This window comes from Martes martes (assembly GCF_963455335.1).
Source record: "Martes martes genome assembly, chromosome: 10".
In the NCBI taxonomy this organism is placed as follows: Eukaryota; Metazoa; Chordata; class Mammalia; order Carnivora; family Mustelidae; genus Martes; species Martes martes.
In genome coordinates, this window is record NC_137898.1 from 114,536,519 (window position 1) to 114,555,798 (window position 19,280).

Genomic DNA, 19,280 nt, shown 5'->3' on the forward strand with positions numbered 1-19,280 from the left:
GCCCCACTGACGGCTGGGGAGATGAAGCTGTCGGGAGGGCGGCCTGCGTCCTCGCATGGGGCAGGCCCTCGCGCCCGGCTCTGCTGGTGAGAGCGGAGTAGCTCATGGGGAGCACAGAGGCTTGGGCAGCTTTGACGCATGGGAAGGGGCATGAGGCCTTAGAAGAGGGTCACTGTTCAGCGCGGGGTTGGGTGACCTTTGAAGATTGTTGCTAGCATCCCCTGGACACACCACAGGTTCTGAGCTCCCGGGGAGGTACCCTGACTGACGTTGGGGGCCAGTGGGCCGGTGGGGCCGCCATCAGTGTCTGCTCCCCCCTCACGATGATGGCTCCTGGTTCTGCACCTCACAGAGGGTCAGTCACCGGTGACACAGCAGGAGCACCAAACGGTCCCTCGTTACTCAGTCAGCCCACCGTCTGCCACTCTGACTGCGCCTCTGTCTTCAGCGGACATGGTCCCCCGGGGCTGAAGACTGGCCTTCTCAGAGCCCCGTTTCTGTCCCCCTGCGGCTCTAAGGCAGGCCCAGATGGGACCCCTGCGCACAGGTCTGGAGGGTTTTCTATCCGCTAATATGCCTCCAGGAAGCGCTCTGCGCCCGCCCTCACAGGCCTTCTGGCCAGGGGATCACTGGCACTTAGGAGCCGGGACTCCCCAGCCTGAGGCTGGGCAAAGACAGGGGCACTCTTGTGGAAACCCTTCAGCCCCAGGGGATGCGACCTCCTCACTGCTCCCATCCTCTGAGCTGCGATCTGCACGGGTTTCTCCCACTAACAGAGGGTACGGAGGTTTCCTCCTACTGCCTTCTACCAAGGGCAGTGTTTTGGCAGTACCCTAAGGGCGATCGTGTTGCTCCCCCACCCCACCCCCCCCCATTGTTGTCTTGGTCTTTGGCCTCCTCCTCTGAGATGGAGGCTTCCGTTCCAAAAGGCAGACAGGGGCGTTTCCATGTGCCTCCTCTGCCCACAGGGACTCCGTTCCGTTGCCCCAGGCCCTCCCCCGGAAGGAGGCTTTCTGCGACTACCATCAGCAGGCGCTGCGGACAGATGATGAGAAGCGGCCGGCCAGGAGGGGGGATCCAGGTCACGTGGTCCAGGTCTGACCACGCCTGCGGCGCTCGTCTCCCCACAGGTCTCAGCCGGCCGGTGCTCCTCTCTCTCTGATGGGTTCAAGAGAAGTCATGACCTGTCTTGTTTGTTGGAGGAAGAACAATGCTCCCTCCATCCATTTCCATCTCTCTCTGAGTCTAACTCACTACTGACCACAATGGCCCTCCTTCGGTCACAAGCACGGCCACGCGAGGGAAAGATTTTGGACGCTGCAGCATATCTAACCGAAGATGAAAGCACCCTCTGGTCTCCGTGTGTGGGCTCTGACCCAGGGAAGGGGTCTGGCTGGGTCTGGCTGGCTCTGCCTCCACGGCCCCGAGAAGAGGGCCCTTTTTTGCCTATCTCTGATGCAAGGAAACAAGAGATGTGGAGAAGAGGGCAGGAGGACACTTCACTGATCCCTCCAGAACATCCAACAACAGTAAGCCCTGTTCCTTGAGGGCTCTTCTAGTGATTCCATACGTCTGGGCAGACAAGCATTAATTCATGGACGATGACGGAGTGGGAGGGTCTGGAGCTCCCCTCTCCCACAGATACACCCAGCCAACAGCCACACATGATGCAACTCCCTCTGAAAACAGCCTGAGTCCGGCAGACCAGATCCTCCGTGGCTAAAGGCATCAAGAAAAGGCACCGCGGAGAAGGTCAGGAGGGAAGGAGCCCCCACAGGGAACCAGTCCATCACGAGGCGGCAACCAGAAGCAGGAGGGATACCACGGCCCGCAGGGAGACACTCACTCCCTGAGAAGGGCCAGCCTCAAGCTGGGCTCCCCGGCCCCAGGGACCCGCACTGACAACAGGAGCCCCCCCACACCAGCTGTGAAAAGCGGCGAGCTTGGCTCCAGGGGTGTAACAAAGAGGATAGGAGGGTTACAGTCACAGTCTCTGCTCTTCAAAGGCCAACGCACTAGATCATGAGGCCCGAGACCCAGCACACAAGCACCTTTTCAAAGGGAAGATTAAAAAGTGCTGGGAAGGGACGCCTGGGTGGCTCAGTTGGTTAAGCGGCTGCCTTCGGCTCGGGTCATGATCCCAGTGTCCTGGGATCGAGTCCCGCATCGGGCTCCTTGCTCCGCGGGGAGCCTGCTTCTCCCTCTGCCACTGTGTCTGCCTGTGCTCGCTCGCTCTCTCTCTCTCTCTGACAAATAAATAAATAAAATCTTAAAAAAAAAAAAAAAGTGCTGGGAAACAGACTGAGGGTGGCTAGAGGGGAGGGCCATGGGGGTGGGGTAGCTGCCCCTGAGGTCATGAGCATGGGGGGGGGGCGGGGGGAGGTGGCGGGGGTGGCATAGGCAATGGGTGAGACTCGATTCTCCCTCTGAAACTACGAATACTCTGTGTTAATTAGTTGAATTTTTAAATAAAGAAGTAAGAATTTAAAAAACAACAACAAAAAAATAAAAAGTGCCTAGGGTGTAAGTGAAGGAGATTTCCTCATTTTAGGACTTGTGCCAGGGAGACGGTGACCGTAGGAGCTTTCTGTGGGAGAGAAGCTGCGAGCGAGCATCATTCTTCTTTCCTCTCATGAGCCGGGCCGGCTGGGCCGACGCTGACAGCACGGTACTGCCAGAACCCCCGCCCCGCCCCGGCATCCAGCGGCCCGCCCAACCCCAGCGCCCTACAAGGCACCCTTCCCAGGTGGCTCCCAAGCTGCCACACCCGATGGGCAGTCCAGTGGTGACCAGCTGACCCACAGGGCACTGTCTCACCACACCCTGCAGGCAGGCTCCGCAGGAACCCGCACCCATCCAGAGACCCCACGGCCCCACACAACGCCAGTATGCACACGTCCGTCAATAAGCAGTGTAAACAGCACCGGACTAAACACTCTAATCAAAAGATGGAACGTCTGGATTAGAAAAAGTAAAATCAAGACCCACGTATATGCTGACTTTAAAAGACCTCAGGACACATACAGAGTGGAAGGAACTGAAACAGATAATCCATGAACATAGAAGAGAAAACCACAAGTCAGTAATAACACTTAGATCAGACAATACACACTTTAAAACAGACTGTACAGAAGAGACGAAGAAGGGTATTAAATAAGGATAAAGGGATCAATCCAACAAGAATATAATAACTGTAAATATTTATGTACTCAACGTAGGAACACCTAAATATATAAGCCAAATATTGATAGACATAAAGGATCATATTTATTCAGTAATAGTAGAGGAGAGGACTTTAACACCCTACTTACATTAATGGATAGATCAGCCAAACAGAAAGTCAGTAAGGAGACACCAGCTTTCAAGGGACCGAGCAGATACAAAGAGAATATTCCATTCCAAAAATGGAGAACACATATTCCTTTCAAGTGAACATGATTTATTCTCCAGGACAGATCACATGTTCAAACACACAAGAAGTTTCAGTAAGTTGAAGACAACTGAAATAACATCCAGCACCTTTTCCAAAGGCAACAAAAGGAAACTAACAATCAATTACAGTTAAGAAAACGGAAAACAAACAAACAAACAAACCCGAACACACAAAGGCTAACCACGCTAGTAAACAACCAATATGTCAATGAAGAAAGACAAGAGAAAATAAAACACCTCAAGACAAATGAAAATGGAAACACAATGGTTCAAATTTTGGGGGAAACAGCAAAAGCAGTTTGAGAAGGGAAATTTATAGAGATTCGGGCCAACCTCAAGCAACAGGAAAAATCTAACTTTCCACCTAAAGGAACTGGACAAAGAACAACAAACAAAGCCCTAAATTAGTAGAAGAAAGAAAGAATATAGAGCAAAAATTTTTTTAAAAATACAGATTTTAAAAAAATAATAGAAAAGATCGATAAAACTGGATCTGATTTTTTGCAAAGATCAAATGGTAAACTGTTGGCAGACTCGAGAGTAAACAAAGAAGAGCTTCTGGGGAAGACGGTGGGACGGGAGCCCCAGCTCATCTCGTTCCACAGATACAACTAGGTAACACCCCCATCCCCGTAAGTGACCCAGAAAACAACCCGAAGCCACAGCTACACGCAGACAAGAGGCCGCGCTGCAGAGGGCAGGAAGGGCAGAGTCACAGTAGGGAGCCGGGTGGACCCGGGTACAGTCCGTGGGGGCGCCGAGAGGGGAGAGGAGCAGACCCCACACCAGGCACCCTAGCTACGGGGGACCCATGAAGGGAAGATGAATTCCCTTAAAAGTTGGCTTTGAAAACCAGAGGGGCCTAACTTTGCAAATTCTTACCGTCAGTAGAGTTCGACACCTGCAACTCCAAAAACCAGAGCGCTCAGATCTGCGGGACGCAGAGGGCAGTGGGAAACGGAGGCCCCAATCTTGAAGAGACAGCCGCATCCGCAGCTTGAGGAGACACGGTCTGGCAGTAACACCCTGGGCACCACTTCCCTCCCCTGCTGCCCGGCCTACACAGGGGCCGCCGGCCGGCATGAGCACAGCCCCGCAGCTCACTGCCTGGCGTGCCGACCGTGCAGCCCACACCCACATCCTCCCGCGGACAGCCTCGGTGCATGGGCCTGGCCTCAGAGCTCCCCTCACAGGGCACCCCTGCAGCCCTTGCTGACACGGCCTGGCCCACCCCTGTGCTCTGGCAGGTGCATCCCCTCTGACCCCACGGGCCTGGGTCCTCGGTGGCTGCAGGTTCCTTAGCAGCACGTCCCGCACTAGGCCCTTGGCGGAGGCCCTCGCAAAGATGGGCAACGGGCTGGCACTGCACCAGCAGCGTGCACATGGGCTGGAACCCCTCCACAGGGTCCCCTGTCCCAAGGAGAGGGAAAGAGAACCACACATGCCAGTCAGACAGCAGCCCCGGCAGCGGGCTGGGCACAGACAGCTGGTCTACCTGCAGACACAGACACTGCCCACCCACGAGAGTTTCTCAGGGGACAACACAGGGAAAATGCCCTGTGCTTCGGGACTACTGCATCCCTGGAGAATTCCAGATTTGACTCAACACGAGCCCAGACTGGCCAGGCACAGTCACCACAGACAAGAGCACTCAAGGCGAAAGCAGCACAGCCACAAAAGGAGGGTGTGCGCAACACACACAGAAGACACCCTCGAGACCCCGGGGCCGGCACAAACTCACACACAGGTCAGTGCGGTGGGACACAGAGCCCAGAAACAAACCACGACTATGGCCAACTCATCTTCGACAAAGCAGGAAAGAATGTCCAACGGGAATAAGACAGCATCTTCAACAAACAGTATTGGGATAATTGGACAGCCACATGCAGAAGAATGAAACTGGACCACTGCCTTACACCACACACAAAAATAGACTCAAAATGGGGGCGCCTGGGTGGCTCAGTTGGTTGCGCAACTGCCTTCGGCTCAGGTCATGATCCTGGACTTCCAGGATCGAGTCCCGCATCGGGCTCCCAGCTCCTTGGGGAGTCTGCTTCTCCCTCTGACCTTCTCCTCTCTCATGCTCTCTCTCACTCATTCTCTCTCAAATAAATAAATAAAATCTTAAAAAAAAAATAGACTCAAAATGGATGAAAGACCTCAATGTGAGATAGGAACCCATCAAAATCCATGAGGAAAACACAGGCAGTAATCTCTTTGACGTTGGCCATATCAACATCCTTCTAGATAGGTCTCCTGAATCAAAGGAATTAAAAGCAAAAATAAACTATTGGAACTTCATCAGGATAAAAAGTTTCTGCACAGCAAAGGAAAAAATCAAACTTGAAAGGCAGCCCACAGAATGGGAGAAAATATTTGCAAGTAACATAACCAATAAAGGGTTAGTATCCAAAACCTATAAAGAACTTATACAACTCAACACCCCCAAAATAAAGAAACCAATTAAATAATGAGCAGAAGATATGAATAGACAATTCTCCAAAGAAGACATCCAGATGGCCAACAGACACGTGAAAAGATGCTCCACATCACTCGGGATCGGAGAAATACAAATCAAAACCACAGTGAGATCCCAACTCACACCAGTCAGAATGGCTGAAATCAACAGGTCAGGAAACGACAGGTGTTGGTGAGAATATGGAGAAAGGGGAACCCTCCTAGGTTGTTGGTGGGAACGTAAGCTGGTGCAGCCACTCTGGAAAACGGTATGGAGAGTCCTCAAAAAGTTAAAAACAGAGCTACCGTATGATCAAGCAATCACACTACTAGGTACTTAGCCAAAGAAGAAAGAAACACTAATTTGAAGGGATACACACGCATATGTTTATAGCAGCATTATCTACAATGGCCAAATTATGGAAACAGCCCAAGTGTCCATGGACTGATGAATGGATAAAGAAGATGTGGGGTATAGATACACAATGGAATATTACTCAGTCATAAAAAAAGAATGAAATCGTGCCGTGTGCCATGACGTAGATGGAGCTGGGGAGTATGATGCTAAGCGAACTAAATCAGATACAGACAAATACCATGTTATTTTACTGAGATGTGGAATTTAAGAAACCAAACAAACATGAGCAAAGGGGGGAAGAAAAGGAGAGGCAAACCAAGAAACAGATTGCGACTCCAGAGAACACACTGCTGGTCACCAGAGGGCAGGTGGGGGGATGGGGGAGCCGAGGGATGGGGATGAAGGTGTGCACCTGTCCTGATGAGCGACGGATGACGTGGAGAGCTGCTGAATCACTGCGTCGCACGCCTGAAACTAATATGACGCTGCGTGTTACAAACACTGGGATTAAAATAAAAACCTTTCAAAAATGTTGTCTTAATATAATCACAGGAGGTAAAATAAATATATTTTGGAGGAAGTGATAGTGCTCAATGTTATTTTACTAATTTGAACAGTTGTATTAATATAGAACTCTTCGGCTCTTCTAAAATTTATTTAAGGCAGAGCTGGAATTTACTGTGCTAAGTAAAAGGAAAATGTTAAGTAACAGCTTGTGAGGTCTGATGTATTAAATCAGACTCCAAGTTTTTTGCACAGCAGCCCTTCTCCTCGGTTACCTGAGAGCTGATCATACGCTGAGACGAGCGAGCTATGTTGGCAGGGAGACCAAAGAAACTCGGTTTGTCATCCTCCGGAAGCTTCTCGATGACGGCACGATAGTCCTGAACGTGGAGAAGTGAAAAAGAGCTTTTCTATAAAGACTGAACACAGAACCACTGAAATCAGAAAGAACAGATGCTGGGAAATATTAAATCACCCGTTACTCGTATGTTCACATTTTCTAGGGAAATCTAACTTTCAGTCTATGTAATACTTAGTTGTGTACAGAAGATACTCTGAGTCATGACTTCTTCATCCCTAAATTTTACAAATGTAGCATCACATAATTTAACTCACCACATTCAAAGGGACCCTGCACTGATCAAAACAAAACTACTTCAATGGCCATGGCTCCTACACGTAAGATATTATGTGAGACGGTTTTAGGAAAGCCCGAACCTACCCGAGACTCATCTGCACAGTGCAGTTCTGCTTATCCCATGGAGAAGATTCCAGCTATCCTCTGAGACTTACAGAAACCCCAGGGACCCCCCACACATGCTCTGCTGAGCGTGCACTGCTTTGCCAATCACGTTACATGAAGCAATTTCCCCGCGAGTCCTCAGTCCGCTGGTGAGGTGCGCTGAAACGCACTGACAAGCCCATCATTTCCTCCCAGAATTACTCCAAGCGTCGCACGCAGTCCTTACCAAGCAGGTGTCTGCAGTTACAGACTCCAAACTCTAGACGGGAAACTCAAGTGTAGACCAGGAGGATTTATACACTTTGGCTCAAGGGTAAGAATTGTTCCATTTGGTCGCTGGCATGCAGAGGGGCCCTGCACATGTGCCTACACTGTTGTGGCTGAACTAGGAGAAACGGCTGTCTCCTCCCCACCCCCATCACCTTTCTCAGCCCCAGAAGCTGCCTGTGAAGTCCTCCCAGCGCAGCGGCGGGATTTCAGGAAGCCCAGGGCCTATAAACATGTCAGATTTTGGAAAGATGTGCTGTCTTTTGAAATTTTCCCACCCTGTAACTCAACACTTGTTACTTCTTCAGGTGTTCAATCGCAACATATACACGTATGCATCAGTATGTGTGTATATGAGCTTGTGGGCGCACGTTTACACACATGTGTGCATACGTGGGGCAGGGGACAAGCAGGTGTTCTCACCCTCCTGGGAAATGCTGGCTTCCTCCTTCTCTAGAACTCTTTTTTTTTTTTTTTAAAGATTTTTTATCTATTTATTTGACAGACAGATCACAAGTAGGCAGAGGGGCAGGCAGAGAGAGAAGGGGGGAAGCAGGCTCCCCGCTGAGCAGAGAGCCCGATGCGGGGCTCGATCCCAGGACCCTGAGATCCTGACCTGAGCCGAAGGCAGAGGCTTAACCCACTGAGCCACCCAGGCGCCCCCTTCTCTAGAACTCTTACACGGAAACTTAACAATGATTCTCACAAATCATCCTACAGATATAAAACTCATTCTCTGTTGATATCCTTCGCTCATTCCAGAATGGCTGTGAACTTTTCTCACACATTCTGGCTAGAGTCTTCCCCCGATGCACAGACGTGTTTCCTAAATGACAGCTACACATCCACACCAAGCTGTCCTCCCTTGGATGCAGAAAAATATACACCAAGGGATACCATTTACATGGTGCTCAAAAATAGGCAAAATTAATGTAAGATAGGGCGCCCAGGCGGCTCTGTGGGTTAAGCATCCCTGGTTTCGGCTCAGGCCATGATCTCAGGGTCCTGGGATCGAGCCCCACATCAGGCTCCCTGCTCAGTGGGGAATCTGCTTGAGATTCTCTCTCTTCCTCTGCTCTCCCCTCACTCGTACACACTGTCTCTTTCTCAAATAAATCCATCGTTTAAAAAAAAAAAAAAAAGCTAACATAGGCTGTTAGAAGCCCGGATGATGCCTCCTTTGTGGGGGGGACAACGACTAGAGGGAGCGCGAGGAGGACTTCTGGGGAGCCGGTCACACTGTTTCGGGACCCCAGCACTAGTTCCACTCCTGTGTTCAGTGCATAAACATTCACGACACAGTACATTTCTGAGGCACACATTTCTGTAGGAGTTTTATTACTCACTTTAAAGTTCACAGAGAGAGGGAGGCCTGTGAGTGCACAGTGTGAAGTAGCTGGGCCATGAAAAGCCCCGGGATGCCCTCCCACCGGCAAGTCAGCCCCAGAGATGCCCATGGCACCTGCGCAGTCTAGAACAGGGCCATCCGGGGTGGAGAGCTAAGCCGGGCTCTTACTCAATAAATGAGTGAATGAATGAAAGATACTGAAAAACAAAACCAGACGGGATACTTAACAGGCAAGATATTCAGTAACATATACAACACTAGTTTTCAAACTTTGACCTTTGACAATTATGTCACTGAAACAGAAGAACTTTCTCAAAAAATACTTGGGATGAGAGAAAAATCCCCAATCCTGTGAGAAGAACTATGTAACTGAGTATGTATGTATGTGATCATAACATTCCAGGTAATAAAAGCATTATTTGGACATTAAGCAAAGATAAGTTTCTGGCAAAATACATCAGAATTGAAATCTTTGGGCCATATTTAGCACTATTTTCTGGAAAAGATGACTTCATTCTATGAGACTTTTGTAGGACGATGCAGGGTGAAATGCTCCAGCCAGCTAAGATAAAGACACATCCACAGAAAGGCCACAGTCAAAGCCAGCTCAAGGCCGTCCCTCACACAGTCAGACCTGCTTTAACTCATAAGCCAGAAAGTGAAGATACAGGTGTTAGGGATCTGATTTAGGGATCTGATCCCCGAGCCCTCTCAGGCCCACGAGAACACGCAGGCTCTCTCCTTCCAGATCCTCCCAGTCTTACCTCTTGAACATCTTCCTAACCGGCAACTCTACCCTATTACCATCAAGCTGTCCCTAAGTACCCCAGTGTGGACAACACACTTCACCAGAGTTTACGCAGCCAGGCCATGTACTACCATAGCAATCATCTGTATTCGAGAATGAGAATTACCTGTGCGTTTGAAAAGAAACATGTATTTAACAGTATAAGAAAGGATTCAAGTATCTGGTAATAGATTAAAAATGATGAGTTTTACCTACCAGAATGCTGCAGGATTTTGGTAGAGATAAGGAATACGGAAAAACACTTTTCTTATTCTCTTGGTTTAAAACATCAGTTATTGAAGAATTAAAAAACTGTTTCAGGTATGACTGAAGAACTCTAAGGTCAAAATAATTATCTATGCGTCCGCCATAAATAGCATTTTCAAGTAAACCGTGTAGAAATTCCCACTGCACATCTTTGGTACCTGCAATTTTAAAACATACTTTTATTAGCTTTATTTCTAGGATATTAGAAATGGCCTAAGAATATTCTAAATTATTCTAAAATACTAACTAAATTCTTGGCTCCAGTTATATTGCTAGGATATAACAACATACATTTAACTAAATTAAATCAGTCCTTAGAAGGCTCACAAATAAGAATGTAAAACTCATTAATATTCTCCTTAATAATAATTAACATTAATATAATCGTACAATGGCTAATATTTATTGAGATTATTTAATCAAGTAAAATTCCCCAAACATTTTCCCATGTATAAATTCACTTAAGCCTTCTAACATAGAAGTATTAAAATTGCACAGTTATATCAATGAAGAAATTGAGGAACAGGGAGGGTGAGTGACCCCAATCAGAAAATCACACAATCCCACAGATCTGAACCAGAATGACGTGCTCTGAAACCATACATCTGTCACACAACACTGCCTCCTTAAATGGGAAATTCCTTAGAATATATTCAAAGCCTAATTTTACATTATGATGAAAACCTCAGCTCATGACAACAATCTGAATAAGGAAACGCTACAAAATAACTTCGCACATTATAGTCTCGTAGCGTCATGACTTTAACAGTCAACTGTGCAGTCTCTATTCTAAAAGAGAAATGTAGTATAAAACACAACGTTGGTGGGAATGCAAACTGGTGCAGCCACTTTGGAGAACAGTGTGGAGATTCCTCAGGAAATTAAAAATAGATCTTCCCTATGACCCTGCAATTGCACTGCTGGGTATTTACCCCAAAGATACAGATGTAGTGAAAAGAAGGGCCATCTGTACCCCAATGTTTATAGCAGCAATGGCCACGGTCGCCAAACTGTGGAAAGAACCAAGATGCCCTTCAACGGATGAATGGATAAGGAAGATGTGGTCCATATACACTATGGAGTATTATGCCTCCATCAGAAAGGACGAATACCCAACTTTTGTAGCAACATGGACAGGACTGGAAGAGATTATGCTGAGTGAAATAAGTCAAACAGAGAAAGTCAAGTATCATATGGTTTCACTTATTGGTGGAGCATAACAAATAATATAGAGGACAAGGGTAGATGGAGAGGAGAAGGGAGTTGAGGGAAATTGGAAGGGGAGGTGAACCATGAGAGACTATGGACTCTGAAAAACAACCTGAGGGTTTTGAAGGGGCGGGGGTGGGAGGGTGGGGGAACCAGGTGGTGGGTATTAGGGAGGGCACAGATTGCATGGAGCACTGGGTGTGGTGAAAAAACAATGAATACTGTTACGCTGAAAATAAATAAAAAAAAAAAAACAAAAACACAACGAGACTTTGAAGTTACTATTTCATTTTGCAAAAAGAGCTTCGTCTTCATCACAGTTCAGTGGTAATTTTAAACTGTAAGAATTAACGGTCAGGTCTGCGCAAATACAGGAAACGGCTGTACTGAAGCCGGCTGGTGAACACGGCTGGCTCGGCGAGTTCCACTGCAGGTTACTGCCAAACCCGGAGATGCGCGCAAAGCCTGAGGGCGCTGTGACTGCGCCTGCTGGCTCCAGGTGACACGGGTGGCCCCCTGCAGACCAAGGGCAGCTGCAGCCTCCTGCTGCCATCACCTTATCAACCGTGGCCAAGCAGCCATGACAATGGACTTCACCAGGACCCCACGCCCCAGCTCTGTCTTGATCTCCACTAAATCACGTACCGGTCCTGGATAGCTCATTCATTCCCAGGTAGGTCGCCAGGGCATACAGAAACACTGGCGTACCTTTTAACTTATAAAATACAAACAGCTATTATGTAAAATATTTTATAGCATTTTTAAGATCTTACACCCACTGCAGAGTAAGTTTCATTCTGTTTAGGATTAAAGCAAACAGAACTGAATGAAAGCAGTAGCAGTAACAATAATTACCGCTAGCTCACTCCACATACTCAGCGTACTAAACGTTGAACGTTTCCCGTGGCTCTTCTCATTCAAACTCCCCCGGAATTGAACCGACGGATACAGCATCTGCTATTATTCCCATTTTACAGTTCGGGAAGCTCGGGCATCAAGGGCATACATGTACTCCAGGTGTGAGGAACTATGCAATTTCTATGCCAACTCACCCCTATAATTAGAACTTTCTCTTTTTTTGCATTTAATTCTGTACATATGGAAATCCCCAATGTCAAGAAATTCTGTAGTCCTGAGTTTACACAGATTTTCACCATGAGATTCACTATCACTGTAAAGCACGGGCCTCTTATTCACATCAAGTCAGTGGCGTGGTGCATGTAAGATCTGTGATGCTGTTAATCAACTCCATCACAAGCTTCAATCACAAGGACACATCGTGCCAGCTCCCTGCTTTGGATGCTTCACCTTAAAGGGGCATAGACAATGGAATATTACTCAGCCATCAAAAAGAATGAAATCCTGCCATTTCCCCAGAGGGTATGATGCTAAGTGAAATAAGTCAGAGAAAGACAAATACAAATGATTTCACTCAGATGTGGAATAAAAAAACAAAACAGATGGACATAAGGGAAGGGAAAATGGAAAGGGAAAAAAAGAGAGAAAAGAAAGCAATCTGTAAGAGAGATTCAACAATAGAGAACAAACCGGGTGGATGGAGGTAGGTGGGTGGGAGATGGGCTTCATGGGGGAGGGGCGTTGAGGGGGGACACTTGTTGTGATGAGCACTGGGTATCATTTATTAGTGATGAATCACTGAATTCTACTCCAGAAACCACTGTAGGTTAACTAACTTGAATTCAAATAGAAACATGAAAATACAAAAAAAAAAAAAAGAAAGAAAAATCACCAAGTTTCAATGAAAGCTAAAGCATTAGTAGAGATTCTCCAGAAAACTCTGTCAAAATTAATATTAAAAACAACAGCTGGGGCGCCTGGGTGGCTCAGTGGGTTAAAGCCTCTGCCTTCTGCTCAGGTCATGGTCTCAGGGTCCTGGGATCGAGCCCCGCATCGGGTTCTCTGCTCAGCGGGGAGCCTGCTTCCCCCTCTCTCTCTGCCTGCTGCTCTGCCTACTTGTGATCTCTCGCTCTCTGTCAAATAAATAAAAATTAAAAAAAAAAACAAAACAGCTTATAGAACCAGAAAAGTGGTTACCCTTGGCATGGAGTGGGGCAGTGTTGGGTCACGTGCATGAAGGAGTAAAGGATGCACTTCTGGAAGGCTGGTAATACTCTGTCGATTTGGAGACAGTTACAATGGTTCCATATATGACCATTTATTAAGCTGTAAGTTTATGTAGTTTTCTGATGTAGAATTCAAAGGTTAAGTAAAGAAAAACTCACTTGGAATATTATTTGGCATTCACTGAATTCACTAACGATGAAAAAAGGTGAAGATATGAATATCCTACCTACTTGTACGGATATACCCAATAGACGTACATCAACTGGTCACCCACAGCTGTGGCAGCACTATTCAGAATCACCCCAAAGGACCCAGCTGACACCCCAGGGAAGTATTTGCAGAGCGACATACTACATAGCACTGAGAATAAGCCATCCCTCGCCACATGGAACCACGTAGATGAGTCTTTCAAACAGAACGTTAAATCAAAAAGCCTGAAGACTGAGGGTAATATGATGCAGGATTCCAGCTTTACAAAAACAGGTGAAACTGGTCTATATAGTAAGATGCTGGTGTGCACCACAGAACCTGGGGGTGTTGGGGGGAGGCGGGGGAGACGGTCCTAACTGGAAGGCAGCAGTACTGGCGACGTTGTTTCCAGATTAGAGCTATGGGAGCATGTTGTGTGGTGGTTTCACTGAGCTGTGATTGTATGAACGTAGCACTTTTCATACACAGATCATTCAACACTTTAATCCCATAAACATATAAAGTACAGTGGGACTTGGACACATCCTAGATGTCTAACCCTATTCTTCTGCCAAAGACAAGTTACAGAGTCATTTCTGAGAGCTGATATTAATCCAGCCAATGATAACTGGGTGTGCCTACTATGGGCGAGGTCCTGCTACAGGGGTTAGGACATATGTCGTCAACAGTCAAAGACGTTGCTTTGAAAGAGATTACACTCTAGTGGGAGGGGATAAAAGAGCACAAGAATAAGCAACCAAAAAACTACTACGTATCACTGATGTACTCCAAAACAACAGAACGAGGCGGTAGAGAATAATGTTTAAATTACTTTAGACTGGTAGTAACAGAAAGCTCATCTGAAGAGGGCACCTGGAAAGTAGATGTGAAAGGTAAGAGGAGGACAGTCACTGGGAGAAAAGCATTTCTGACAGAAGAGCACCGACCAAAACCCTCCGGTAGGAACGGGCCTGGCTCGCTAGAGGAAAGGAAAGACTAGTGTTGCTGTAGGTTTTAAATGGGAATCCTACATTTTACTTTTCTGACAGTTTCTTTACCATGTGGAGAGTTTTCGAAGGGTGATAAACCAGAAAGAAGATTGGGTATGAAACTCTTGCTTGGACCCCCAAGGCGCTGATGAAGTCGCAGTAAATTAACAGAATCATGATCTGCTTTGGACTTGGAAGGGACATAAAATGCCCAAACACATGATGTTTAAGGATCAGAGAAAGAATCCCGGGTGATTCACAGGTCCTGAACCTGAACAGATACGTGAACGGTGGTGCTGTTTACCGACGCGGGGCTGCCCCTGGGAAGGGTGGTCTGGCAGGGCTGCAGGTGGACGGGGAGACAGGATTCACCTTCCAGCTTGAGACTCCAATCAACACACTCTCCTCCCATGCATCACTGCTCTCAACTCTCACGTCCCTTTGCCCTCACCTACACAGCACAGGTCAGAGACTCCACTGCTCCTGGCTTGAGGAGGTGGGGAGCAGGATGGTCTCTGCCCATCAGATCACAGTCTTGTCTGTTGCCCTACTTCGATCTATTATTTGTACCCTGATTTCTGACTCCAACTTAATCATAAATTAAGATTCTACAGATTCACAGTACGGACCGTAGTCTACCAAACTCTTGCATTTTAACAGTTCCCAAGATGTGAATTATTCCTCAGGAGTCTGAAACTTACGAAAGCCACAGAGTGAAGACAAGATCTTTCTCACTTTCTGTTTCCTGAGAGTTACAGATCAATCAGAAAACCATGGCACATAAAACCAATGACCATAGTTGCCCAAGCACTATCCACCAACACAAGCATGGCAATTAGGACACGAAACACATGAAAAGCAAACAGCACATTTTATGATATGAAGTCCCTCTTGAAGAGAATACTTTATTAGTAAGACCTCAAAAAAAATGTTCCCATTAATACCAGAGATGACAACTATCAGAACTTACCATCAAAGAGCCTGTCAATAATGCTGTAGCCGGCCCGAAGATCTGATAAAGAAAACTCATAAAACTTGGTCCAACCCTACAAAATAAATGTACATATATTAAAGAACTATAGTGTTCACAAACATATATATATATATATGCATCATAACCTTATAATTTTAAGGATGTTCAAAATACGCTAAAAAAATAAAAGGGCCACCCCTGAAAATTTATAATAAAAATAGCAACTCTAAGGTAACAGTAATTTTTTAAAAGAAATTGATTGGCCTCCATAGCATGCCAAAGACTTTTAATACTACCAGTTTTTATCATTTAGTATTGTGACAATTCAGTCATAGAACAAATTGGTAAATTTTTGAGCTTAAGTATGATGTACACATGTCAAGTACACACGACAACAGAAATGTTACAAAAAAATTTTTAAAGGCCCAAAGGCATACAGCATTATTCCCTATACATTTCACCCATGAAGCATTCATGTTGGAATTATAAATTGAAGTTAATAACTACAATGCTTGTATAAAAAGAACATTAATAAAGCACTATGTTTTATAAAAATATAAAAGTGAAACTTTTGATGGCACTTCCATTAACTTTAATTAGTTCAATGTACTACGTTGGAAACTAAAATCTTTTTAGACTTTACTAGTATTTAGGAGCACCAACACAAATTTCATTCATCCATTAACCACTTAAAACAATGTTTATTAAATGCATATTATAAGTAAAGCTCTGTTTTAAATCTCTAAGTGAATGAACCCAAACATCAATAATCCCTGCCCCCTGGTCACTGTCAGTCAAACGTGGGGAAGGGGGAAGCGGGCGGATACAGTCCAGCACTGGCCCACACCTACAGGACAAGCTACAATGCTCTGCCGGAAGGACACAGACTTGATACACACGAGAAGGAAGTCTGACTTTAGCTAAGGGGTAAGGCAGGGCCTCCTCTCTGGGGAGGGGAGTAGAACAGACAGGAAGAAACACGTTCATGGGGAGTTAGGACAACGAAATTAAAGAATGCGTGTACTGCGTGGTCATGGCAGATGAAGATACCACGAAGAGAGGTGTTAGGAAGGCCTTCCAGTGGCGTCACTGGCTGTTAAGAGCCGCTGTAAGAACGCAAGGCTTGGAAGCGTTCCATGAGCTCCAGGAACAAAAGTGTCCAACTGAAGGTGGCCGAGTGCCTGTCCGGTCTGTGCGAATACAGCAACGGACAAAGGAGACCAAATCTGTGCTCCCGAGAAGCTTACACTCTAGTACTTGGGTCCAGAGTATGTGCGTTTTCAGTCCTTTTCGAAACAAACTTGTAAGTCACAGAAATCGCTGCACACACAAGCCTAGACCTTCGGGAACTGATCTGAGCTAGATCTATGAATGTGGGTGTCACCAACGCTTGGATCCATTTGTTTAGATTTATAGATCTTGTAAAAAACACAAGAGGTTTAAACCTTGCTCATTAAGTTTCAGAACAACTAAGAACTAAAGATCTGTGAGATCCTGTATGTGCCCATCACAGTTAACAAACTTCCCGTAATATTTTAACTAAATTTCCTACCAACTCGAAATAAAGCCTTATTAATAATATTTCTTATATCACTCTACTAGACCTTATTTGTGAATGCTGATTTAAAATGTTTTCAGTACTTTAGGGTGCCTGGGTGGCTCAGCTGCGAAGCATCTGCCTTCAGCTCAGGTCATCATCTCAGGGTCCTGGGATCGAGCCCCACTTCAGGCTCTCTGCTCAGGGGGGAGTCTGCTTCTCCCCTTCCTCTGTTGTTCCCCCTGCTTGTGCTCGCACACTCTAACTCTCTCTCTCAAATAAATAAATAAAATCTTGAAAAAAAATTTTTTTCAATACTTTAAAGATTAGTATTATAAACCTCTCCAGTTAGAAGACTGCAGCTCTCAGTATCGCCTAACAGCAATTTCCAAATGAGATTCCAATTCTAAAATGGTAAGAACTGGTCTCTGAGTCACACTGTTACTGATGTCCAGGTATGTGAGGAAGGATTTCAAACACATGGAACAAAAAATTCAAAAGGTAGTATTTGCTAATTGTGTCATAGTTTCTAACAGAAGCCGTGTGGCGAATCGTGGAGGGGCTCTCCAGACAGCCCAAGGAATGCTGCTCAGCCCACCTGGAAACCCAGGCGCCGTGGGGAGGGTTCTGCAAAGATGAACGGGATGAAGCCTGTCATCAAGGTGCTCACGGTCTAGGACGAATGACAAGATGACCAAGAAGGACAAACATCAAATAAAAACGACATCCGATGAAGTACGGTATGCGTGTGGGAAACAGGAGGTTAATTCTGCAAATACAGCGCCCCAGTGAAAAAGAGCAAAAGATCTTCTGCTAACGCGAGGAACGAAAACTAAGTTGACCTGGTAGCAGAAATGGGTGATCTTCATTTCTAGAAGTTGGTGATTAGATGAGGAAAAGAAGGGAAATACAGAGAGTTTGTGGAGTGCATATCCCTGGGACAGTGCCTCTAGCAATTAATGCAAGTTAGGGTTTTGACTGGGTTTTCCTCTAATTTCATTTACAAGAGAGCAACTTCACATGTTCCAAAAAAAGTGACACTTCCAAGTATTTTATGTGTGTAAGAGTAAACTGCTCTAAAAAGAATATTTTGGTAGCATTTACAAATTCCTTAAATTATACGTATTTTTTGACCCCAACATTCCAAGACAGGAATTGCCACCGTGAAGAAACCTGGCGTGAGGCAGGTGCAGGGATCTCTCTGGAGCAGAGACGGAAAGAGAATGTATCTATCCAGCCCCCAACACAGAACGCTCCCAGTAAGGGTTCCATACTGTGAGCACAAGCAGTATCTAAAATTCCGGTCGTAAATGGTTACTAGGATTTAGAAATCTCTGAACTATGTTGGTTAATAAAGCAAAGTACAGAACGGTGTTCGTAAAGTGGCGCTACTGGAGTTAAAAAGAACACGTGCGGGTCTGCAGACACACAACACATGCTGTTGACTTACACACTCCTCCTGAAGGACCCCAAGGACTGGGGAGCGGTGGCTGCCCTGGGAACGGAAGCTCATGTCAGGGAGACAGGACAGGCGGGGGGTGGGGGAGAACTAAAATTTAGTTGCAAATCTCCTCATAACTTTTTTTTTTTTTTAATTTGACAGACAGAGATCACAAGTAGGCAGAGAGGCAGGTAGAGGGAGGGGGAAGCAGGTTCCCCACTGAGCAGAGAGCCCGATGTGGGGCTCGATCCCAGGACCCTGAGATCACGACCTGAGCCAAAGGCAGAGGCTTAACCTACTGAGCCACCCAGGCGCCCAACAGATCTTCTCGTAACTTTTTAATTTATGTTATACACGTGTATTGCTTCATTTAAAAAAAATCTAATTTCATTTAAAAAATATTCCTTTCTTCAATGACGGGCCATGACGGTCACTGTGGTTCCTGTCAGGATTACTCCTGGGGGCACGGGCTTTGAGGGAAGGTGGGCCTGGCCCCTGACAAGCTCCAGAGCGTCTGAGGTGCGACTCCGTCAGCAGGTAACTGCCATCCCGACTCACTGGGCTCCTTGGTCAAATGAGGACAGTGGGCACACCTTTCCTTTTGAGTGTAGCTTGCAAATTCTGTGCAACAACACGCTGCTGCTTTTAGTCACTATCTCAGCAGTCTGACAATCTTTACTGACAGGCGACGTGGA

The 19,280-nt window shown here is 46.4% G+C and overlaps 1 protein-coding gene across 1 annotated transcript in view; it reads right to left on the reverse strand.

Annotated features, from left to right (window-relative positions):
• Nucleotides 1-19,280, reverse strand: part of DYNC2H1 (dynein cytoplasmic 2 heavy chain 1) — a gene marked incomplete at its 5' end in the record, with an annotated part of 274,888 nt that overhangs the window by 89,832 nt on the left and 165,776 nt on the right. The window contains 3 exons of the mRNA XM_080815645.1: nt 7,027-7,131; nt 10,112-10,320; nt 15,605-15,680. Of these exons, the coding sequence (XP_080671771.1) occupies nt 7,027-7,131; nt 10,112-10,320; nt 15,605-15,680 (390 nt within the window). The remainder of the gene's footprint in view (nt 1-7,026; nt 7,132-10,111; nt 10,321-15,604; nt 15,681-19,280) is intronic.